The sequence below is a fragment of the Oncorhynchus keta genome, chromosome 34 (assembly GCF_023373465.1).
Source record: "Oncorhynchus keta strain PuntledgeMale-10-30-2019 chromosome 34, Oket_V2, whole genome shotgun sequence".
NCBI lineage: Eukaryota > Metazoa > Chordata > Actinopteri > Salmoniformes > Salmonidae > Oncorhynchus > Oncorhynchus keta.
In genome coordinates, this window is record NC_068454.1 from 25,916,321 (window position 1) to 25,939,610 (window position 23,290).

Genomic DNA, 23,290 nt, shown 5'->3' on the forward strand with positions numbered 1-23,290 from the left:
AACCCGATCAAACATCTCTGGAGAGACCTGAAAATAGCTGTGCAGCAACGCTCCCCATCCAACCTGACAGAGCTTGAGAGGTTCTGCAGAGAAGAATTGGAGAAACTCCCCAAATACAGGTGTGCCAAGCTTGTAGCGTCATACCCAAGAAGACTCAAGCCTGTTATCGCTGCCAAAGTTGCTTCAACAAAGTTTATTTATTTTTTTTATTTCACCTTTAGAAGATTTGTGGTGGCCAAGATAAAGTAGCAGTGTGAACAGACAACACAGAGTTACACATGGAGTAAACTCAAGCCTGTTATCGCTGCCAAGGTGAGTTGCTTCAACAAAGTACTGAGTAAGGGGTCTGAATACTTATGTGATATTCCAGGTTTTTATTTTTAATTTGCAACAATTTCTAAACCGGTTTTGCTTTGTCATTAGGGGCGAATTGTGTGAAGATTGATGAAGGGGAAATAAACAATTTAATCAATTTTAGAATAAGGCTGTAATGTAATAAAATGTGTTAAAATGCAAGTGTCTGAGTACTTTCTGAATGCACTTTGTCTCCAAGAAAAAACTGTCATTTTGGACAACATTCCACCCTGTCCTACAATATCACGTAGAACTGCGTAGTAAAATACACTTATTAACCAAACTTTGTTTTTTCTGCAGTGGAAGCTACAGAGGGGGCAGATAGCCCTGCAGCCAGTCCTGGACCCAAAGGTCCCAGAGCCAGCTCAGAGGCCCCCATAGTTCTCGGCAGTCCTGGAGTGGCCAGTCCAGGAGTAGCCAGCTCCAAAGCCACCAGGGGTAGTAGGGCCCCATCCAGTGCCAGTGTCAGCCAGGAGGAAGATGAGTCCAGCGGCTCTGATGATGGGAGCAGTGATGAGGCAGTAGGCTGCAGGATGAAGAGCAGCGTGGCACAGATCATGGTGAGTGACTGACTCAGCCACATTCGTGGCCCGTTTGCCAGTTTGGAAAGTAATCCTGCACCCCAAAAATACTTTCAGCTAGGGCTGGGCGTTATGGCCAAAATATTGTATCACTGTATAAAAAAACAACAATTTTATGTTTTTGAAAAATAGAAGTTTTAAATGTGCTTTATGAGTAGTGTCTTACCCTGGTGTGGCAACACATACATTCTAAGTGGTTTCTTTCTCTATTCTGATTGTGTTATGCTTTCAACCCCAAATTATTTTAATACATTTCTGCATTTCCTGTGCTCATTTGAGATCATTTCCACACTGCCACTTTGTTTACCCATATCGTACAGCCCAATCTATGCCTTATTTTTTGCCAAATGTTGCAATTGTGATTTCACTTGCGATTTAGAACCAACCACTTAAGTTAACTTTTGGAATCATGGCAATATAATGATTCATCTAATTCTATAATTTGAATACAGTGTTTGACATGACAATGAATGAAAATGCCAGGCAGGAGTTATAGTGACAGGGTAGGAATCAAAGTGTTGTGTGTCCTAGGGGACCGTATAATCAGTTTAAAATATGCTCCTTGAATGACAGGGCGGGTTCTAGGTCTGTGTTGAAAGCGAGAGAGTTGACTGAAGTACCAAAGTAAACTATAAAAATGGATGTTACACATGGGGACGGCATATCACATTTAATAAACCAGACATTCAAGTACATTCAATTACCATTATAGAAGGTTAATTAAAAACCCAAACCGGTCCTTGTGTCACTACCGGTGTATCGTGAAATATGGTATACTGCCCAGTGGAGATTCTTTATTGACCATGCTTTTCAGTTGAGGACTATGTTTCATCTGTGTCCGACTGTCCGGGAAACAAACCCTCCAAACTGATTTTCGTACATACTGTTAACGTTATGCGATTACAAAAGTTTGCGCTGTGGCAATGTTGGTCAACACTGACCGGATGGGGGATTTTGACATTTTGTGTTCCAGCGTGGTCCAGATGACCAGAGTGCGAACAGAGGCAGGAGCCCCACCCCAGATGACAGGTGAGTGACTATCGCTGTTAACCTGCAGATAAGAGCTATAGGTCATCCCTTACTCTCCAGGGCTTCCCTCCTGATTCCGGGAATCCTTCAACTGGTATTTATGAAGAACCTGGGAACGTTGGGAAAGTCTCTAATTTTGCAACCCTACAGCTGTTTCTCATTGTTCCAGGGATGGTGATCGCCGCAGTTCCTGCTCTAGGTCCCGTTCCAGAAGTCAGGAGAGGGGCCGGCGCTACGGTGGAGGAGGAGGTTATGGCAGGTACGAAAACGCGGCACAGTCTGCCCGCTTCCACTTGAGGTTTCCTTCTGTGGAGGTATTTCCTTGCCACTTCTGCTAGTTCTTTGGGGCCTAAGTTACTCTAAAGTACTTTGTGATGAATGTAAAAAGGGCTTTCTAAATATGATTGATCTGTATCATGTTTACAGCTAATTTAGGGTAGACTACATTTAGACTAGCCCTAGCCCCATTCTTAAAAAGATCACTACAGTATTGATATATTGACCTGTCCTTGCCTCAACCACAGGTCAAGGGAGGATGATCGTAACAGGGACCGATACTACGAGCGCCAGTCAAGTCGTGACAGAGAGGCTGAGTTCAGGAGGAGAGGCCGGTCGCCCTCCCCTGCCAAGAAAGACCCTGCTACAGAGGAACCACCAGTGAAGAAGAAGAAGGAGGAACTGGACCCTATCCTGACCAGGACTGGTGGAGCTTACATCCCCCCGGCCAAACTGCGCATGATGCAGGCCCAGATCACTGACAAGAGCAGGTGTGTTAAGCTGTTGTCTGAACCTAGAAATATAATTATTAGAATGGACATTCCCATTTAGATTGCTGTGGTCTGAGGGGCTTTGTCCATTCTATGGATTCTATATCTGCCTGTCATCACAGAACAAATACTCATGGATGGTGAAGTCACACTCAGGACTACAATCAAAGAAAGAAACATCATATTTCTAATATAAAAGAATGCTGTAAATGAAGTTCTTCTAACATACTGTCTAATAAGTTGATGGCAACACAATAGATAATCATTTGGTCTGGCGGCAGCAAGGTGTTGAAGCAAGAGGCTAAAATGAACAGCTGACTCTGAGAGCGGCGTGAATATCTATGTTTGTGTCCGAAATGGCACCCTAATCCCTACGTAGTGCTATATAGGGAATCACTGGATTGTATTATATATGGACCTGGATGCTATTTCAGACAGACTATCTGTAGCTCAAGATGTTTTCAGTCACCTTCCTGTCATTTCTTGGAATAGCATTTTGGCGCCTTAAGTCCGAGTACCCTGAGACGAGGGCTGCGTCCCAAATAGCACCCAACTCCCTATGTAGTGCACTACTTTTCATCAGTGCCTTGGGCCCTGGTCAGGAGTATCGCACAATATTGGGAATAGGGTGATATTTGGGACGCAGAGAAGGTGGCGAAGATAATGAAGTAGTGACTGGTTCACTGAGATCTTCTGGAGCAGAGCAGGGCAATGAAGGAGTTAGCCTGGCCTGCTATCCTTCTTTCCTCACAGAGCCTTCAAGCACAAACTAACACACACACACACACACACACACACACACACACACACACACACACACACACACACACACACACACACACACACACAGCACGTCCACAGACGCACATACATACACACACGCACACACACACACACACACACACAGCACGTCGCACATACATACACACACACACACACACACACACACACAGCACGCCACAGGCGCACATACATACACACACACACACACAGCACGCACCACACAGCACGTCCACAGACGCACATACACACACACACACACACAGCACGTCCACAGACGCACATACATACACACAGGTACGCTATGAGCCTACTCTAGGGTCCCTGAATAAAGCATCAATATACATATATCACGTACAGTTGAAGTCAGAAGTTTACATACACATTTACATTACATTTAAGTCATTTAGCAGACGCTCTTATCCAGAGCGACTTACAAATTGGTGCATTCACCTTATGACATCCAGTGGAACAGCCACTTTACAATAGTGCATCTAAATCTTTTAGGGGGGGGGGGAGTGAGAAGGATTACTTATCCTATCCTAGGTATTCCTTAAAGAGGTGGGGTTTCAGGTGTCTCCGGAAGGTGGTGATTGACTCCGCTGTCCTGGCGTCGTGAGGGAGTTTGTTCCACCATTGGGGGGCCAGAGCAGCGAACAGTTTTGACTGGGCTGAGCGGGAACTGTACTTCCTCAGTGGTAGGGAGGCGAGCAGGCCAGAGGTGGATGAACGCAGTGCCCTTGTTTGGGTGTAGGGCCTGATCAGAGCCGGGAGGTACTGAGGTGCTGTTCCCCTCACAGCTCCGTAGGCAAGCACCATGGTCTTGTAGCGGATGCGAGCTTCAACTGGAAGCCAGTGGAGAGAGCGGAGGAGCGGGGTGACGTGAGAGAACTTGGGAAGGTTGAACACCAGACGGGCTGCGGCGTTCAATACACTTAGGTTGGAGTCATTAAAACTTGTTTTTCAACCACTCCACAAACTATGGTTTTGGCAAGTCTTTTAGGATATCTACTTTGTGCATGACACAAGTAATTTTTTCAACAATTGTTTACAGACAGTTTATTTAACTTATAATTCACTGTATCACAATTCCAGTGGGTCAGAAGTTTGCATACACTAAGTTGACTGCCTTTAAACGGCTTGAACATTTTCAGAAAATTATGTCATGGCTTTAGAAGCTTCTGATTGACCTCATTTGAGTCAATTGGAGGTGTACCTGTGGATGTATTTCAGGGCCCACCTTCAAACTCAGTGCCTCTTTGCTTGACATCATGGGAAAAATCTAAAGAAATCAGCCAAGATCTCAGAAAAATAATTGTAGACCACAAGTCTGGTTCATCCTGGGAGCAATTTCCAAACGCATGAAGGTACCACGTTCACCTGTACAAACAATAGTACGCAAGTATAAACACCATGGGACCATGCAGCCGTCATACCACTCAGGAAGGTGACTCGTTCTTTCTCCTAGAGATGTGTACTTTGGTGTGTAAAGTGAAAATCAATCCCAGAACAACAGCAAAGGACTTTGTGAAGATGCTGCAGGGTACAAACGTATCTATTTCCACAGTTAATCAAGTTTTATATCGACATAACCTGAAAGGCCCCTCAGCAAGGAAGAAGCCACCGCTATAAAACCGCCATAAGAAGCCAGACTACGGTTTACAACTGCACATGGGGACAAAGATTGGAGGTTTAAGGGGGAGGCTCGCTAGCCTGAAGAACACCATTCCAAATGTGAAGCACGGAGGTGGCAGCATCATGTTGTGGGGGTGCTTTGCTGCAGGAGGGACTGGTGCACGTCACAAAATAGGTGGCATCATGGGGTAGAAAATTATGTGGATATATTGAATGAACATCTCAAGACATCAGTCGGGAATTTAAAGCGTGGCCGCTTGGTCTTCCAAATGGACAATGACCCCAATCATACTTCCAAAGTTGTGGTAAAATGGCTTCAGGATTACAAAGTCAAGGTATTGGAGTGGCCATGGCAAAGCCCTAACCTCAATCCTATAGAAAATTTGTGGGCAGAACTGAAAATGTGTCCGAGCAAGGAGGCCTACAAACCTGACTCAGTTACACCAGCTCTGTCAGGAGGAATGGGCCAAAATTCACCCAACTTATTGTTGGACGCTTGTGGAAGGCTACCCGAAACATTTGACCCAAGTTAACCAATTTAAATGCAATGCTACCAAATACTAATTGAGTGTATGTAAACGTCTGATCCACTGGTAATGTGATGAAAGAAATTAAAGCTGAAATGAATCATTCTCTAATATTATTCTGACATTTCACATTCTTAAAATAAAGTGGTGTTCCTAATTGACCTAAGACGGGGAATTATTAAACGATTAAATGTCAGTAATTGTGATACTGTGTTTAAATGTTTAAATGTATTTGGCTAAGGTGTATGTAACCTTCCGACTTCAATTGTATATATTTATTTATCGTGGGAAAAGCAGATATGTCTAACCAGGCTGAAATTGTTAAAAATTAGAATTTGTTTGGCGGTAGTCTGGTGTAGGTACTGACATTTTAGGATGCATTGAATTTGAAATATGTTCTGCTTCATGGAAAGTGTGTTGTAGAAATGTGCTGTTAGCATGTACTGTTATTACTTGGTTGCACACATCCATGCTGCAATCACCATTCTGAAATGAGTCGACTCCGCATGCGGCTGAAAGGCTGCGTTACTGTATAACCACTTTTTGACTGCTGATGTAAAAATGGCTTCATGAATACATTTGATTGATAAGGATGATTTTTCTCCTGTTTCCAGTCTGGCGTACCAGCGTATGAGCTGGGAGGCTCTGAAGAAGTCCATCAACGGTCTGATCAACAAGGTGAATGTGTCCAACATCGCCATGATCATTCAGGAGCTGCTGCAGGAGAACATTGTTAGGGGCAGGTAATGGCTCCAGCTTGATTTATCAATCAAATGTATTACTCTTTAGCTTTGAGACATGGATTATTTGGGTAAAGTCATTTTTAAGTGCAGCTCACTAATGTGTGTATGTCCGTGTCCATTCTCCAGAGGTCTACTGGCCAGGTCCACCCTGCAGGCCCAGAGTGCTTCGGCCACCTTCACCCACGTCTATGCTGCTGTGGTAGCCATCATCAACTCCAAGTTCCCTCAGATAGGAGAGCTCATCCTCAAGAGACTCATCCTTAACTTCCGCAAGGGCTACCGGAGGAACGACAAGGTGACTAGCTGCCGCCTCGTTTAGTTTTGACATAATGATGTGATGGGAAGACACTGTGACTGCTTCAGCTACTTCAGTCACTCCTGCCTCATTTATACATATAACTTTGATACATATTATGGAGAAATTCAGAGCTCAGCTGTTTAACTCTTTCTAATACATTTTGTATTCTTGTTTTTCAGGCACAATGTCTCACGGCATCAAAGTTTGTTGCTCATCTCGTCAATCAGAACGTGGCCCATGAGGTCTTGTGTCTGGAGATGTTGACTTTGCTCCTGGAGAGACCTACTGACGACAGCGTGGAGGTGTCCATCAGCTTCCTCAAGGAGTGTGGCCTCAAACTCACGGAGGTTTCCCCTAGGGGCATCAATGGTACATAGCTATACAGAACACGTCCGCTCTTACTGTTTGAACAGGCTTGAGAGAAGGAAGCATTAGTTCCATCAAAGCTACAGAATCCTTTTAGCACTCCATCACAGCTCATTCAGAGTAATCAAGGGATTTCTTTATTTCTCTGGTGTTCTTACGTCCCATTTCGCTTGTTATCTAATTTAAACACTGTCTCTTCTGTTTTTAGCCATTTTCGAGCGGCTGCGCAACATCCTTCACGAGTCAGAGATTGACAAGCGGGTGCAGTACATGATCGAAGTGATGTTTGCTATCAGGAAGGATGGGTTTAAGGACCACCCTATCGTCCCAGAGGGGCTTGACCTGGTGGAGGAAGAAGATCAGTTCACACACATGCTGCCCCTAGAGGATGACTACAACCAAGAAGATATACTCAGTAAGATGCTACAGATTATAATGTTTATTAGGTACACCTATCTGGTACCGGGTTGGACCCCCTTTGCAACCAGAACAGCCTGAATTCTTCAGGGCATAGATTCTACAAGGTGTGGCGTTCAAACGTTGCTCAATTGATATCAAGGGACCTATCGTGTGCCAGTAAAACCTTCCCCACACCATCACCACCAGCCTATACCGTTGACACCAGGCATGATGGGGCCATGGACTCGTGCTGCTTACTCCAAATCCTTACTCTGCCATCAGCATGACGCAACAGGAACCGGGATTTGTCTGACTAGGCAATGTTTATCCACTTCTCAATTATCCAGTGTTGGTGATCGCGTGTCCACTGGAGCCTCTTCCTGTTTTTAGTCGATAGGATTGGAACCCAGTGTGGTCGTCTGATACAATAGCCTATCTGTGACAAGGACCGACGAGTTGTGCATTCCAAGATACCATTCTGCACACATTGTTGTACTGCGCCGTTATTTGCCTGTTTGTGGCCCGTCACCTTGCATTATTCTTGCCATTCGCCTTCGACCTCTCATCAGCAAGCTGTTTTTGGCCACAGCACTGCCACTGACTGGATGTTTTTTTGTTTCTCACAATTCTCGGTAAACCCTAGACACTGTCTTGCGTGAAAAGCCTAGGAGGCCGGATGTTTCTGAGATACTAGAAACGGTGTGCCTGGCACCGACGATCATACCATGTCGCTTAGGTCACTTGTTTCTAATCAAGCAGTAACTGAATGCCTTTGTCTGTCTGCCTGCTTTATATAGCAGGCCACGTGACTCACTGTCAGTAGGATAGAACCATTTTTGCGAACGGGGGGTGGTGTACCAAATAAACTGGTCACTGAGTGGCCCTGTGTATAGAACATTTATTTAACTTTCATTTAACTAGGAAAGTCAGTTAAGAATGACGGGCTATACAGGTCAAACCCGGACAACACTGGACCAATTGTGGGGTGCCATATTGGGATTCGCAATCACGGCCGATTGTGATAGACCCTGGATTCGAACCAGGGTGTCTGTAGTGACACCTCTAGCACTGAGATGCATTGTCTTAGGCCGCTGCGTCACTCTGGGGCAGTGGTTCTTAACCTGGGTTCGATCGAACCCCAGGGGTTCGGTGAGTCAGTCTCAGGGGTTCGGCGGAGGTCAAGACACACATCCGACTCATATGATTAGTGATGACACGCCCCGCTTGGCCATCATTGGCTGCAAGTGATCACGCTACATCGCTTGGCCTATCTGTGCTGCAGGGAATTTGGTGCGCTCAGTAGTCGACTTGTGACTGTCGTGATGGTACGTCTTGTGATTTCTTTCTTAATATTTGAATCCCTTCATACTTACTATGTCGAGCATTAAAAGAAAGTGGTCGGACGAATATGTACAATATGGATTCACATGTATAACGGAACGTGATGGGAGTCAGCGTCCTAACTGCATGATTTGCAATGCCAAGTTGAGCAATTCTAGTCTAGCACCGGCAAAACTAAGAGAATACTTCCTTAAGCTGCATGGAGATGGAAAATACAAGAACACAACGCTCGCTGAATTTCAGGTGAAGAGAGCCAGATTCGATGAAAAGGCTACTCTGCCTGTTCTCGGCTTTGTACCCATCAACAAACCGATCCTCACAGCATCGTACGAAGTTGCTTACCTGATCGCAAAGCAGGGCAAACCACACACCATTGGTGAAACACTCATAAAACCAGCTGTGTTGAAGATGGCGAATATCATGCTGGGAAAAGAGGCTGAAGTTAAGTTATCCCAAATTCCTCTTTCAAATGACACCAGAGACAGAATAGAGGACATGAGCAAAGACATCTTGGCTCAAGTAGTTGCAGATCTGATTTCAAGCCCGGCAAAATTCAGCCTTCAACTCGACGAGACCACAGACGTTTCCAATCTAAGCCAGCTTGCTGTATTCGTGCACTATGTGAAAGACGCCGTGATAAAGATTTTTTATTTTGTAAGCCTCAACAACTAAGGCGATGTGAAGAAACTTGTGGATGACTTCTTTAAAGACAACAAACTTTCGTGAGATATGGTTTCTGCATTTTGTTCGGACGGAGCTCCAGTCATGCTGGGAAGAAAGTCTGGTTTTGGTGCGCTAGTGAAAGCCGATGCACCACACATCATTGTTATGCATTGTATTCTGCACAGGCATGCATTGGCAACAAAAATCTTGCCTCCAAAACTGGTAGAAGTATTACAAATTGTAGTGGAATGCGTGAACTATGTGCGAACTAGTGCTCTGAGGCACCGCATCTTCAGTGAGCTGTGTAAAGAAATGGGCTCTGAATTCAAGGTACTTCTGTACCATTCTAACGTTCAGTGCTTATCCCGGGGACAGGTGCTGAATCATGTTTTTGCCGTGCGTGTGGAATTAGCCCTGTTTTTGCAAGAGCACCAACATTGTCATGCAGCAGATTGCTTAAAAAATTCTGAGTTCATTCTCATTTTAGCATACATGGCTGATATCTTCGCAGCTCTCAATCATCTCAATCAAAAGATGCAGGGCGGGGGAGTCAACATCATCGAAGCGGAGGAAAACCTTAAGGCTTTTCAAAAAAAGCTACCGTTATGGAAACGACGAACAGAGAATGATAACTTCGCACACTTTCACCTGCTGGATGACTGTGTAAGTAAGATCGAAGATGTATCTGGAATCGGAGACATTTCTGTACCCGCAGAACTGAAGCAAGCAATTGCCACGCACTTAGATGAGCTTGCAAAGTCTCTCGATGGATACTTCCCTACAAGAGAGTCATATCCAGCATGGGTGAGACAGCCGTTCACGTTTAGTGTTGAGACAACAGATGTCAATGATGAATACCTCGATGAAATCATTGAAATTCAGCAGAGCCAGGTTCAACAGCAACTCTTCAGAACAACAACGTTTTGGTGTCAACAAATGGTAACGTACCCTGTTATTGCTAAGAAAGCTCTGGAGATTTTCATACCGTTTGTTACAACATATCTTTGCGAGCAATCCTTTATGAGGATGCTGGACATAAAAACAAAGAAAAGGAACAGACTTTGTTGCGAAAATGACATGAGAGTGGCACTTGCCAAGGTGAAGCCGCGCATTTCTGAACTGGTCTCTGAAAGGCAACAGCAGAAGTCACACTGATTTGCAGTAAATATTCATTATTAGGTTTTTGTGTGAAAATCATGTTTTGATGATTTTGTTCTTTGAACACAAGAGATGTTGATGCATGGTTCATTTTGTGCACCAGTAAAATATATACCTATGTTTTGAATTTGAAAATATCATATTTTATTTTTCCAATTAAGAAGGGTTTGGTGAATGCGCATATGAAACTGGTGGGGTTCAATACCTCCAAGGTTAAGAACCACTGCTCTGGGGCCTCTAGTAGGGAGTCCCTAGTAGGGTCAGTGCTGCCCCTAGAGGATCACTACAACCAAGAAGATATCCTGAGTAAGGTAGGCCCAGGCTTTCAAATACTCTAGGCCTAACCAGCCAAGACTTTATAAAAAAAGTGTCCTCACCTAGGGCTGTGGCGGTCACAATTTCGTCTGCCGGCGATTGTCAAGGAAATAACTGTTGTCCTCACGGTAATTGACAGTTAATTTACATAAACACATTTAACATCTGCTGGCTTCCACACACAGCCTACAAGACAAAAAGTCACCTTCACAATAAATCCATTATTTATTTTAGACGGGTCTAAAGAAGCATGATATGAGGAAAATGTAGTCTATTTCAGAAGAACAGAATAGCATACTATGAGTTGTCCTGATGTGGCTATGCCAAATGGCTGTGGGCTACACTAGTTCATTTAGCAGACAAGATTTGCTTAGAATTCCGTGGCATTATTTTATAGTATGAAGAATACAATTGAACAAAGCTGAATAAAATATAAATATTTTCTCAATGATTTGAAGGTGTGTGCACACGTGGCTATTCTGTTTTGAGTGGTTAACAAAGAAATAGGTACTCCTATATGCTTAATTTAGAGTTATTAATGTACCTTTAGTTCTACTACCAATGTTAGGCTATATGTTTAGATGTTTAATACGTTGTAAGGCTGCATGATGAGACTAATGATGATTTGAAAAACATTGCTTGAAAGACATGAGCTCTGCTTTGTTTTTTGGGCAGGCTGTGCACACTCCAGTAGTCTCTCATTCCCAATTTGACAAGCACTTGATAATGTCTTGAATTTCACAGTGGCATCCCTTTTGTGGCTGTAATTCACCCCCAAAAAATCCATGCCTTTTGTGGCCCAGAGTGCTGCATTGTGCCCTTCTCCCTGAGTGTGCTGTGCAATCCGAAGCGTCTCTGACTTACATTGCTCGCCGTCACGTGATCTGGTCTTTCTCACAGGCTACAAGTGAAGACAGACACATTGGGATGCAACTGCGCACGTCCTCCAATTCCGAGGTGCAAATTGAAGATATTGGAAGAATTGTCCACATTTACATTTCGTCAGCCAACAAGATGAGTAGGCGTACGAACAGCAAAAGGACTATCCTATGTCAGTCTGCTTCCCCGTAGTAGGAAAGTCTACCTATTCTATGCGAGGAACACATTTCAAACATAGTTGTGGGATGCGATAGATAGATACCAAATTAATACATCCATTAGCATAAAAAAAAATGTAAAAGCAATATGAGGCTGACTCAACAGATCAGAATATTTATCTTCAAATGTTGGTAAGCTCTTCCCCAAACTTGAAAATCACGCGCTGCTTGTGTATTCCAGTTAGGCTTTTACACCCCGTGTAAAGCGAATTAATGTGCTTCATTTTAAGAAGTTATTTGGCTACTTTAGTTGTGATACAAACCTTATTAAAACGTATAGGCCTATGGGCTAGGCTATTCAAAATAAAGTGTGCAACTGATTCAAAAAAGTTGCCCAAAAAAGGCATCGTTTATGACCTTATGCTGGGCATCATTCACAAGTGATAATATATAATTCACAAGTGATAGGCTAATATTGTCACCCATCAGACTATTCTTGATTTAATCTTGTCTTTATATATACCAAATCATGTCTGACATTTAATTTAGAATGGACCATTATCATACACCTGTCTCGAAACAGGAGCAACGGGGAAAAATACACGTCATCTATGCACTTAAATACCGAATGGAGGACACTTTTCCCCATGGTTTATTTTCACGTAGGCTTTACTCCTGTTGGAAATATAAGCAATGTACTTAATATTAGGAAAGTTGAGAAATAAATATAGTAGGCCTAGCCTATAGAAAGCTGATGGAATCCTCTTTTTATTAGCGGCTGTCACTCTGTTTTCTCCCGCAGTTGCATAGCCTATAGAAATGTTGTGCAACAAAAGCTCATGGGCTCTCATGAAGTGTTTGATTAGATTTTCTAATACATTTGCATTTATGTCATAGTGATTAAATGAACAATAGAGTGCTGAGTACCAGGCAGTTAGCAAGTTTGGAAGGCTACTAATGACCAGCAGCAGCATCAGAGCTTGGAGAATCTAAATTATTGTGACTAAACATGTGTGATATGGTTCCGCCAGAGATGTTCGCTTTGCTTTCTTAGGAAACTATGCAGTATTTTGTTTTTTGGGGGTATTATTTCATACACTGTTACCACAGGAAATCTTAAGTCTTATGACATATAGCCGGAAAGAACTATTGGATATAAGAGCAACGTCAACTTAACAACATTACGACCAGGAATACGACTTCCCCAAAGCGGATCCTCTGTTTGGACCACCACTCAGGACAATGGATCGGATCCCAGTACGCGACCCAAAACGACAGCGCCACAGAAGGGGCAGACGGAGTGGTCTTCTGGTCAGGCTCCGTAGACAGGCTCACTGCTCCCGAGTATACTACTCGCCAATGTCCAGTCTCTTGACAACAAGGTAGACTAAATCCGAGAAAGGGTTGCCTTCCAGAGTGTGATCATAACTAGATACAAGAACTCAAGTTCACCTGATCTAGAATTTCTTACAATCAAATGCAGACCGCATTATCTACCAAGAGAATTCTCTTCGATTATAATCACAGCCGTTTATACCCCCCCCAAGCAGACACCTCGGCGGCCCTGAAAGAACTTCATTGGACTCTATGTAAACTGGAAACCACATATCCTGAGGCTGCATTTATTGTAGCTGGGAAAACTCTGGATCATTGCTGCTACTAACTTCCGCGACGCATACAAAGCCTTCCCTCGCCCTTTCAGCAATTCTGACTACGACTCCATTTTGTTGCTCCCAGCCTATAGACAGAAACTAAAACAGAAATCAAATCAAATTTGATTTGTCACATACACATGGTTAGCAGATGTTAATGCGAGGGTAGCGAAATGCTTGTGCTTCTCGTTCCGACAATGCAGTAATAACCAACAAGTAATCTAACTAACAATTCCAAAACGACTGCCTTATACACACAAGTGTAGGGGGATAAAGAATATGTACATAAAGATATATGAATGAGTGATGGTACAGAGCAGCATAGGCAAGATACAGTAGATGGTATCGAGTACAGTATATACATGAGATGAGTATGTAAACAAAGTGGCATAGTTAAAGTGGCTAGTGATACATGTATTACAAAGATGCAGTAGATGATATAGACTACAGTATATACGTATACATATGAGATGAATAATGTAGGGTATGTAAACATTATATTAGGTAGAATTGTTTAAAGTGGCTAGTGATATATTTTACATATCCCATCAATTCCCATTATTAAAGTGGCTGGAGTTGAGTCGGTGTGTTTGCAGCAGCCACTCAATGTTAGTGATGGCTGTTTAACTGTCTGATGGCCTTGAGATTGAAGCTGTTTTTCAGTCTCTCGGTCCCAGCTTTGATGCACCTGTACTGACCTCGCCTTCTGGATGATAGCGGGGTGAACAGGCAGTGGCTCGGGTGGTTGTTGTCCTTGATGATCTTTATGGCCTTCCTGTAACATTGGGTGGTGTAGGTGTCTTGGAGGGCAGGTAGTTTGCACCCGGTGATGAATTGTGCAGACCTCACTACCCTCTGGAGAGCCTTACGGTTGTGGGCGGAGCAGCTGCCGTACCAGGTTGTGATACAGCCCGCCAGGATGCTCTCGATTGTGCAACTGTAGAATTTTGAGTGCTTTTGGTGACAAGCTGAATTTCTTCAGCCTCCTGCTGCGCCTTCTTCACGATGCTTTCTGTGTGGACCAATTCAGTTTGTCTGTGATGTGTATGCCGAGGAACTTAACTTGCTACCCTCTCCACTACTGTTCCATCGATGTGGATAGGGGGGTGTTCCCTCTGCTGTTTCCCGAAGTCCACAATCATCTCCTTAGTTTTGTTGACTTTGAGTATGAGGTTATTTTCCTGACACCACACTCCGAGGGCCCTCACCTCCTCCCTGTAGGTAGTCTCGTCGTTGTCGGTAATCAAGCCTACCACTGTTGTCGTCCGCAAACTTAATGATTGAGTTGGAGGCGTGCGTGGCCACGCAGTCGTGGGTAATCAGGGAGTACAAGAGAGGGCTCAGAACGCACCCTTGTGGGGCCCCAGTGTTGAGGATCAGCGGGGTGGAGATGTTGTTGCCTACCCTCACCACCTGGGGGTGGCCCGTCAGGAAGTCCAGTACCCAGTTGCACAGGGCGGGGTCGAGAGCCAAGAAAGCTAAGGTAACTGAGCTAAACGACTACCGCCCTGTAGCACTCACTTCCGTCATCATGAAGTGCTTTGAGAGACTAGTCAAGGATCATATCACCTATACACTACCTGACACCCTAGACTCACTTACCGCCCCAATTGGTCCACAGACGACGCACTCACACTGCACACTGCCCTAACCCATCTGGACAAGAGGAATACCTATGTAAGAATGTTGTTCATTGATTACAGCTCAGCATTTAACATCATAGTACCCTCCAAACTGACTCAAATCAGTGTTGGCAAATTGGATGTAATAAATGTCACTTTAAACAATGCCACATTATATAATGTTTACATACGAGATGAGTAATGTAGGGTATGTACTGTACTCTACCCTCTACTGCATATTGCCTATGCCGTTCGGCCATCGCTCATCCATATATTTATATGTACATATTCTTGTTCATTCCTTTACACTTGTGTGTGTATACGGTACGGTAGTTATTGTGAGATTACTTGTTAGATATTCCTGCACGGTCGGAACTAGAAGCACAAGCATTTCGCTACACTCGCATTAACATCTGCTAACCATGTGTATGTGACCAATAAAATTTGATGTGGAATTTGACTGACTCGTGACTGCCGGTGTGGCACTAATATGGTCACCACAACAGTCCTATCCTCACCCTACTTAATTGCGCTGTTCTGAAATAACTGACCAGCCAATGGTTAGCTTCCACCATGCGGTTTTCAACGATCAAGACTATTTGAATCTGTGTAAATGAAGGGGAGGAGACAAGGTAAGAACATGTTTTTAAGAAAATACGATTGAGCAATATCTGTGATGGCTTAGTTTTCAGCATGTTCATTGCCCGGGGAGAGGGAGAATACCCCGTCCCATTATTCAGTCAATTCACCTGCTGTCCTTTAGGCCCCTAAGGATTCTGAGCTAATTATACTGGTATAGCTGGGGGTTTCCTCTATCAGTCTCTATAGATGTCCCTGTGTGGAATGATGTTCTCTGAGAGGAGAGAAATCACAGTGTTTGCCTCTGCCCTCTATCTCACTCCCTCGCTCTCTCGTAAAAGAGGGTTATAATTTTCAGACTGACATTAAGATTCCACTTCTATTTATTTATGTTTGTTCAATTCAACAGATTAACATATTTTCTGTAGCTTCAGCACATACACACTTGTCCTAATTGGAAAATCTATACAAGCGTTCCTTCAGGGTGAAAGAGAAGGGAAGAAGGCCATTATCACTTTAAGCCCTGATATGAAATGCATCCTAATACACAATGAGTGTGTTTTTATGGGTAATTACTTCTGATTGTGGCTCATTTGCAGTGATTTTAATTGCTCTGGAATGTAGTAATTGCAAAAGAATGGTTGCTATTAAAAACAATAATGTTCTGTATCTTGCAGATGTCTTTAAGATGGATACAGACTTCTTGGAGAACGAGGAGAAGTACAAAGCAATTAAAAAGGGTGAGTTGCTTGATGGATGGATCACAGTGCCAATTATTGCTTTAAGACAAAGCAAAACATTTGACTTTGAACTGAACACGGTTTAATGTGTAATAGGTTATTGTTGTCTGGCAGCTACCTAGCTAATGTTGCAGCTACTACAGTGTATAAAGTCTGTATGATCAACTGAATTCCACCATACTGTGTCATCATTTCAGATAGTTATTGTAAAAGATGGTGTCCTCCATGACATGCCTAGTTAAATAAATACTAATGTTGGAGAAAGTAATGTGTTTTAGTGTAGAATATATCATATGACCATCTCTTTTCTCCACAGAGATCCTGGATGAGGGCAGCAGCGACTCTGGAGAGGATGCCAATGGAAGTGATGATGATGAAGATGATGATGATGGAGAAAAGGAGGGGGAAGAGGGTGGAGATGGTATGCATAAAACATCTTATTGATTTGAAAAATCACAAAGATTAACACAGAAGGACACTGACATTCAACAATTACAAAGAGTATGGTTCAAAACTCTAAACATGTGACAAGAGGAAGGATACTTATGTTAACAGTGCTCAGTTCAGTGACGTGTTCTGTACTGCGGTAACTTGGGGACAGTGGTGGTTATAGTGGTGGCCTTGGCTGTCCTTGATGGTCCCAGAGGTAATCTGCCCCAGAAATCTCATCATCCCCAGTGGCTCAGTACTGCAAAGGAAATGCACTGCATACCAAGACCATTAGGTAGGAAGGAGACCTCTGATTCTCTGTGTGCATCCCAAATGGCATCCTATTCCCTATATAATGCACTATAATGGGTTCTGGTCAAAAGTAGTCCCTTATATAGGGAATTGGGTGCCATTTAGGGATGCACATGGTCATTTCTCAGTGTCTCCATGCTATCTCATGGCAAGCAAGAGATCGGTCACTGCTTTTACGTCAGAACACTTCGGCACTCTATTCATTAAACTTTGTATCAAATTGAATGACCCCAGTTTTATTATTATAATACATGCCACTTGGCCACTTTTATCCACAGCGACTTCAGTAAGTGCATTCATTTTTAGTATCTTGCGGGAATCAAACACACGACTTTGGCATTGGCAACGCCATGCTTGGGAAATGGAAATAACTATCAAAAGAATGAGTGAGACAAACAGATTGACCTCTGTGTGGAGACCGATAGCATGACAACACCTGACTGTAACAATCAATACAACCCTCCTTCATCCTTATAACTATGTACTGTTTTACTTTTATAGAAGCAGAGAAAGTCACCATCTTTGACCAGACGGAAGTCAACCTAGTCGCATTTCGCCGTACCATCTATCTCGCCATCCAGTCAAGGTGGGTAGTTGGGCTGTGCTTGTGTGTGTTAGGGCTGCATGATATGTGCCAAAAATCTATTTGTTTACCGCGATTTAGACATTTTTATTGCAATTTAGATCAAAACACTTTGATCACCGGGACAGCCCATACGGAAAATATGTATGAACGCATGACTGTAAGTCACTTTGAATAAAAGCGTCTGCTAAATGGCATATGCCTTAAAGTATTCATACCCCTTGACTTATTCCACATTTTGTTGTTTCAGCCTGAATTCAAAATGGATTAAATAAAACATTTACTCTCACCTTTCTACACACAATACCCCATAATGACAAATTGAAAACACATAGTGTTAGAAATGTTAGCACATTTGCTTAAGTATTCACACCCCTTTGCTATGACACTCCAAATTGAGCACAGGTGCATCCAATTTGTTTTGATCATCCTTGATGTCACTAGAACTTGGAGTCCTCCAGTGGCCAATTCAACACACCTGTCCATATAAGGTCCGACAGCTGGCGGTGCATGTCATTGCAGAAACTATACCATGAAGTCTGGAACTGTCCGTAGATCTAAGAGAGAATTGTGATGAGGCATACAGTACCAGTCAAAAGTTTGGACACTTACTCATTCCACGGTTTTTCTTTATTTTTACTGTTTTTTTTTAGTTGTAGAATAATAGGGAAGACATCAAAACTATGAAATAACACATGGGATCATGTAGTAACAAAGTGTTAAACAAATGAAAATACATTTTAGATTCTTCAAAGTAGCCACCCTTTGCCTTGACGACAGCTTTGCACTCTCTCAACCAGCATCATGAGGTAGTCCCCTGGAATGCATTTCAATTAACAGGTATGCCTTGTTAAAAGTTCATTTGTGGAATTCATTTCTTTAATGTGTTTGAGCCAATCACTTGTGTTGTGACAAGGTAGGGGTGGTATACAGAAGATAGCCCTATTTGGTCAAAGACCAAATCCATATTATGGCAAGAACAGCTCAAATAAGCAAAGAGAAAGGACAGTCCATCATTACTTTAATACATGAAGGTCAGTCAATCTGGAACATTTCAAGAACTTTGAAATTTTCTTCAAGTGCAGTCGCAAAAACATCAAGCGCTATGATGAAACAGGCTCTCGTGAGGACCGCCACAGGAACGGAAGACTCAAGAGTTCTCTGCTGCAGAGGATAAGTTCATTAGTTACCAGCCGCAGAAATTGCAGCCCAAATAAATGCTTCAGAATTTCAAGTAACAGACACATCTCAACATCAACTTTTCAGAGGAGACTGCATGAATCAGGCCTTTATGGTCAAATTGCTGCAAAGAAACCACTACTAAAGGACATCAATAAGAAGACTTGCTTGGGCCAAGAAACACGAGCAATGGACATTAAACTGGTATGATGAGTCCAAATTTGTGATTTTTGGTTCCAACCGCCACGTCTTCGTGAGATGCTGAGTAGCTGAAAGAATGATCTCCGCATGTGTGATTCCTGCAGTGATGCATAGAGGAGGTGGTGTGGGGGGTACTTTGCTGGTGACACTCAGTGATTTATTTTAGAATTTAAGGCACACTGAACCAGCATGGCTACCACAGCATTCTGTAGCGACACGCCATCCCATCTGGCTTAGTCCCACTATCATTTGTTTTTCAGCAGGACAATGACCCAACACATCTCCAGGCTGTGTAAGGGCTATTTGACCAAGAAGGAGAGTGTTGAAATGCTCCGTCAGATGACCTGGCCTCCACAATCACCTGACCTCAACCCAGTTGAGATGGTTTGGGATGAGTTGGACCGCAGAGTGAAGGAAAAGCAGCCAGCTCAGCATATGTGGGAACTCCTTCAAGACTGTTGGAGAAGCATTCCAGGTGAAGGTGGTTGAGAATGCCAGGAGTGTGCAAAGCTGTTATCCAGGCAAAGGGTGGCTACATTGAAGAATCTCAAATGTAAAATATATTTTGATTTGTTTAACACTTTTTTGGTTACTACATGATTCCATGTTTTTTTCATAGTTTTTATGTCTTCATTATTCTACAATGTAGAAAATAGTAACAAATAAGGAAACCCTTGAATGAGTAGGTGTGTCCAAACATTTGACTGGTACTATATATCGGGGGAAGGGTATACAACATTCTTGAGTGTTAAAAGTTGGGTATTGTGTGTAGATGGATGAGAGAAAAAAACAGATTGAATTCAGGCTGTAACACAATGTGGAATAAACTGAGGAGTTTGAATACTTATTGAAGGCAGGTTTTGTGTGTGTGATGTGAACCATTAGAATCATAGAATTAGTAGGCTATTCAAATTTATATGGCTGGTGTTCGGCATGACAACGAATAAAATACCTTTTATAGGAGTTGTGACAGGGTAGAATCCAAAGTGTTGGTCAGTGTTTCCCAGGAGTCCCGAAATACATTTTGAATAGAGATGTTATATTCAGACAAGATTTTAAAATACACTTCACGTGTTCTTTTCTGACTCAGAACATGTCGTTGCACAAACAACATGCGGCCTCAGTCACTGGCAGCAGCCTGTATTAGAGAAATTAACATAAGAAGCTAACACGTTTTTGGGGATTCACGTGGTGTGGAGCTTTAACCAACTAGCTGTTTGCAGAGATAAAGATACAAAAACAAATAGTCTAATACAGGAAACATGTGGATTGACACGAAGAAGCAAACAAGCATGCCGACTCAAGCTGAGTGAGTGAATCTAACAGCCAGCTGTGCCTGCTTGAGTGACAAGGGGCGGGACTTGGTTTGTGTCGGAAGCAAGCAGCTGCATGAAAGCGAAGGGTGACTGGATAGAGACGTCAAAGACATTGCTATTTGCATATTGCACATGTCAACGTCGCAATTTCTATTAAAATTAAATGAATTGTGCAGCCCGCTTACTGCAGCCCATCCTCTGTTTCTTATCCGTTATCAGGATCCGGTTAGCATGGTGTGTTTCCTATAACCTTTGTGTGTGTGTGTGAAAAGGATTAGACGTGCTGTAATGTTTGCCAGCGGTCACTGAGCCCTCCCAAGTCAGGCGTAGTGGTGAAATGATCACATTTTGAAATTCAAATGAACCCTCAATTTGCCTCTCGCTCCAAATTTCAGCAGCATTCTGCTAGCTTGGCTGATGACGTTTTTACACTACTTACATTGATTCTGCACATAACTTACTGCCTGCTTTGGCCCCAAAAAACTTTTTGGTGCATTTTAATTTTGATGAATGCAGATTTTCACTCTTTCACAGGTTTTATAGGGTGCATCTGCAAGTTAGCTATAATTTTTGCAATGATTCACTGATATGACTCAATTACCCTTACTGAAATCCATCTTATTTTTTGTGTGTCCGTGCTACCTGAATGTGGTTTTTCTGTTAAGAAAAGTTAACTAGAACTGCCAAACCACAGAACAGAATGGGAAAGGGTCCAGAAAGGGTCCAGATCCAGGGATGTTTTCAGGAGAAATGGGGCAGTAGACTTTTCCTCTGGGACAAACCTAGATGGCTGAAAATCACTGTATGTCCACGGCAGATAGACAAGTCTGGAATGCAGTGTATTTAAGGCTGTATTTGCTGAATGTTGTTTTTCTCTTAATTGAATGAACATTTGTTTTGCACACATTCAGAATTAATTGGCATAAAACGTTTTATTTGGGTTAAGTTCTCAATGGCACATACTTCTGCAGAGCAGAATTTAATAGCATTGTGTTAAGGGATGTTGGGGTAGATTTGAAGAGGAACAGACTTGTCATTGTCCAGAGAGACGGGTGTTTTAAACCATGTTTTAGTGACTAGCTAAAACATTGCTGTTAGGGAGACTGCTGCAGCAAGGCTATTCATTCATACGCAGCAGCCCTGCTGAAGTCTAAGTTCAGAATGCACCATGCTCTAGTTTCCTCTTTTTGGGAAGTTTTCTCTCTTTGCGCTGGGTCTTTTTCATTAAAGCACACTCTAACAATAAATTTGTCCAGGTAGTCCAATCACAGTTTCTTCCATTTTCTGCCTAATGAGTAAAACCTGGCCATAGAGGTCCAAGAGAATGGCAACCATTTTTTGCTATTTTTCTTAGTTTCTGCTTCTCTAAATCTGAGCTGGTCTTTTTCCAGCTGATGTAGGGTGTAGGAAGGAGAGAACAGAGCAGACTTGCTCTCAAGATGTTGCAGGTGGAAGGATGACACACTGCAGAGCAATCCACTTACTCTCAGACACACCGCAATGTTTGGAAGAGCAGAGTGCATAGCCATCAACTGTCTCAGACATACTACCTCAGGGCCAGTCGGTGACCAGTCATATGTTGATGATGATGCTGAAAGCTCCTCTTCTCTTAAGCCCTTTCAGATAAGAGGTTATACGTGTTTGCAGTCTATTTTACCTTGTTTCTGAATTAAACATCTTCAGGCCACTAATAGACAGGCTGAGTATTTGTATGTGCAGTGTAGGCCTCCCACATATTTGTATTACATGTGTTTGCATACTGCAATGCACCTTTGTATAAGCATGGGGACATAGACATTTGGCATATTTGTGGCCTTCCAGTAAAGGTAAGTAGTTTGTCATAGCCTAGTTTGTCACATTTTCAATAATTCTTCCATCATTTCTGTCATATACTCAAATCAGTTTCCGTTGACCGGCCGGCTTGTCTGTCTCCGTGTGATAAATAGCCACACTGTACTCAATCTGAAAGAGGTAGTGCTGTGGTCCTTGTTCTCTCTTAGCCTTTTCACATAGCTATTTTTGGCTCACATTGGCCCAGTTCAACTCCACTTGGCCTATCTGGGTTTGGCTCTGTAGTGTGAGAAGGGTTTTTGTTCCAGCTCGTAGAAAGGCAGTAGCATCAACATGGAGACAGGACTGATAAGTCCTGATAGGAACCCTGATAAGTGATTACATAGGAAATTCGATGAGGCCTTGCTCTCTACTTTTTTACCTCTATGGATGCATGAATATAGCCGGTTTGATGCATAACCTGTGGAGTTCCACGCAGATAAGTGTCTCTTTCAAAAGGAGCTTATACAAATGGTCTTTTTATGAATGTGATATAATATGTATGACATGTCACATGTATTGAAGAAGGCTATATAACCGTATTGAAGAAGGCTATATAACCGTATTGAAGAAGGCTATATAACCGTATTGAAGAAGGCTATATAACCGTATTGAAGAAGGCTATATAGCCGTATTGAAGAAGGCTATATATATTGAAGAAGGCTATATAGCCGTATTGAAGAAGGCTATATAACCGTATTGAAGAAGGCTATATAGCCGTATTGAAGAAGGCTATATAACCGTATTGAAGAAGGCTATATAACCGTATTGAAGAAGGCTATATAGCCGTATTGAAGAAGGCTATATAACCGTATTGAAGAAGGCTATATAACCGTATTGAAGAAGGCTATATA

At 42.8% G+C, this 23,290-nt stretch overlaps 1 protein-coding gene across 2 annotated transcripts in view; it reads left to right on the plus strand.

The window, feature by feature from the left end:
* Positions 1-23,290, plus strand: part of LOC118366869 (pre-mRNA-splicing factor CWC22 homolog) — a 54,468-nt gene that overhangs the window by 9,081 nt on the left and 22,097 nt on the right. For both annotated transcript variants that reach the window (XM_035749663.2, XM_035749661.1), the window contains exons 3-13: positions 655-914; positions 1,909-1,964; positions 2,134-2,223; positions 2,489-2,731; positions 6,288-6,416; positions 6,543-6,711; positions 6,894-7,083; positions 7,289-7,495; positions 16,524-16,586; positions 16,903-17,007; positions 17,829-17,913. In XM_035749663.2, the coding sequence (XP_035605556.1) occupies positions 655-914; positions 1,909-1,964; positions 2,134-2,223; positions 2,489-2,731; positions 6,288-6,416; positions 6,543-6,711; positions 6,894-7,083; positions 7,289-7,495; positions 16,524-16,586; positions 16,903-17,007; positions 17,829-17,913 (1,597 nt within the window). The remainder of the gene's footprint in view (positions 1-654; positions 915-1,908; positions 1,965-2,133; positions 2,224-2,488; positions 2,732-6,287; positions 6,417-6,542; positions 6,712-6,893; positions 7,084-7,288; positions 7,496-16,523; positions 16,587-16,902; positions 17,008-17,828; positions 17,914-23,290) is intronic.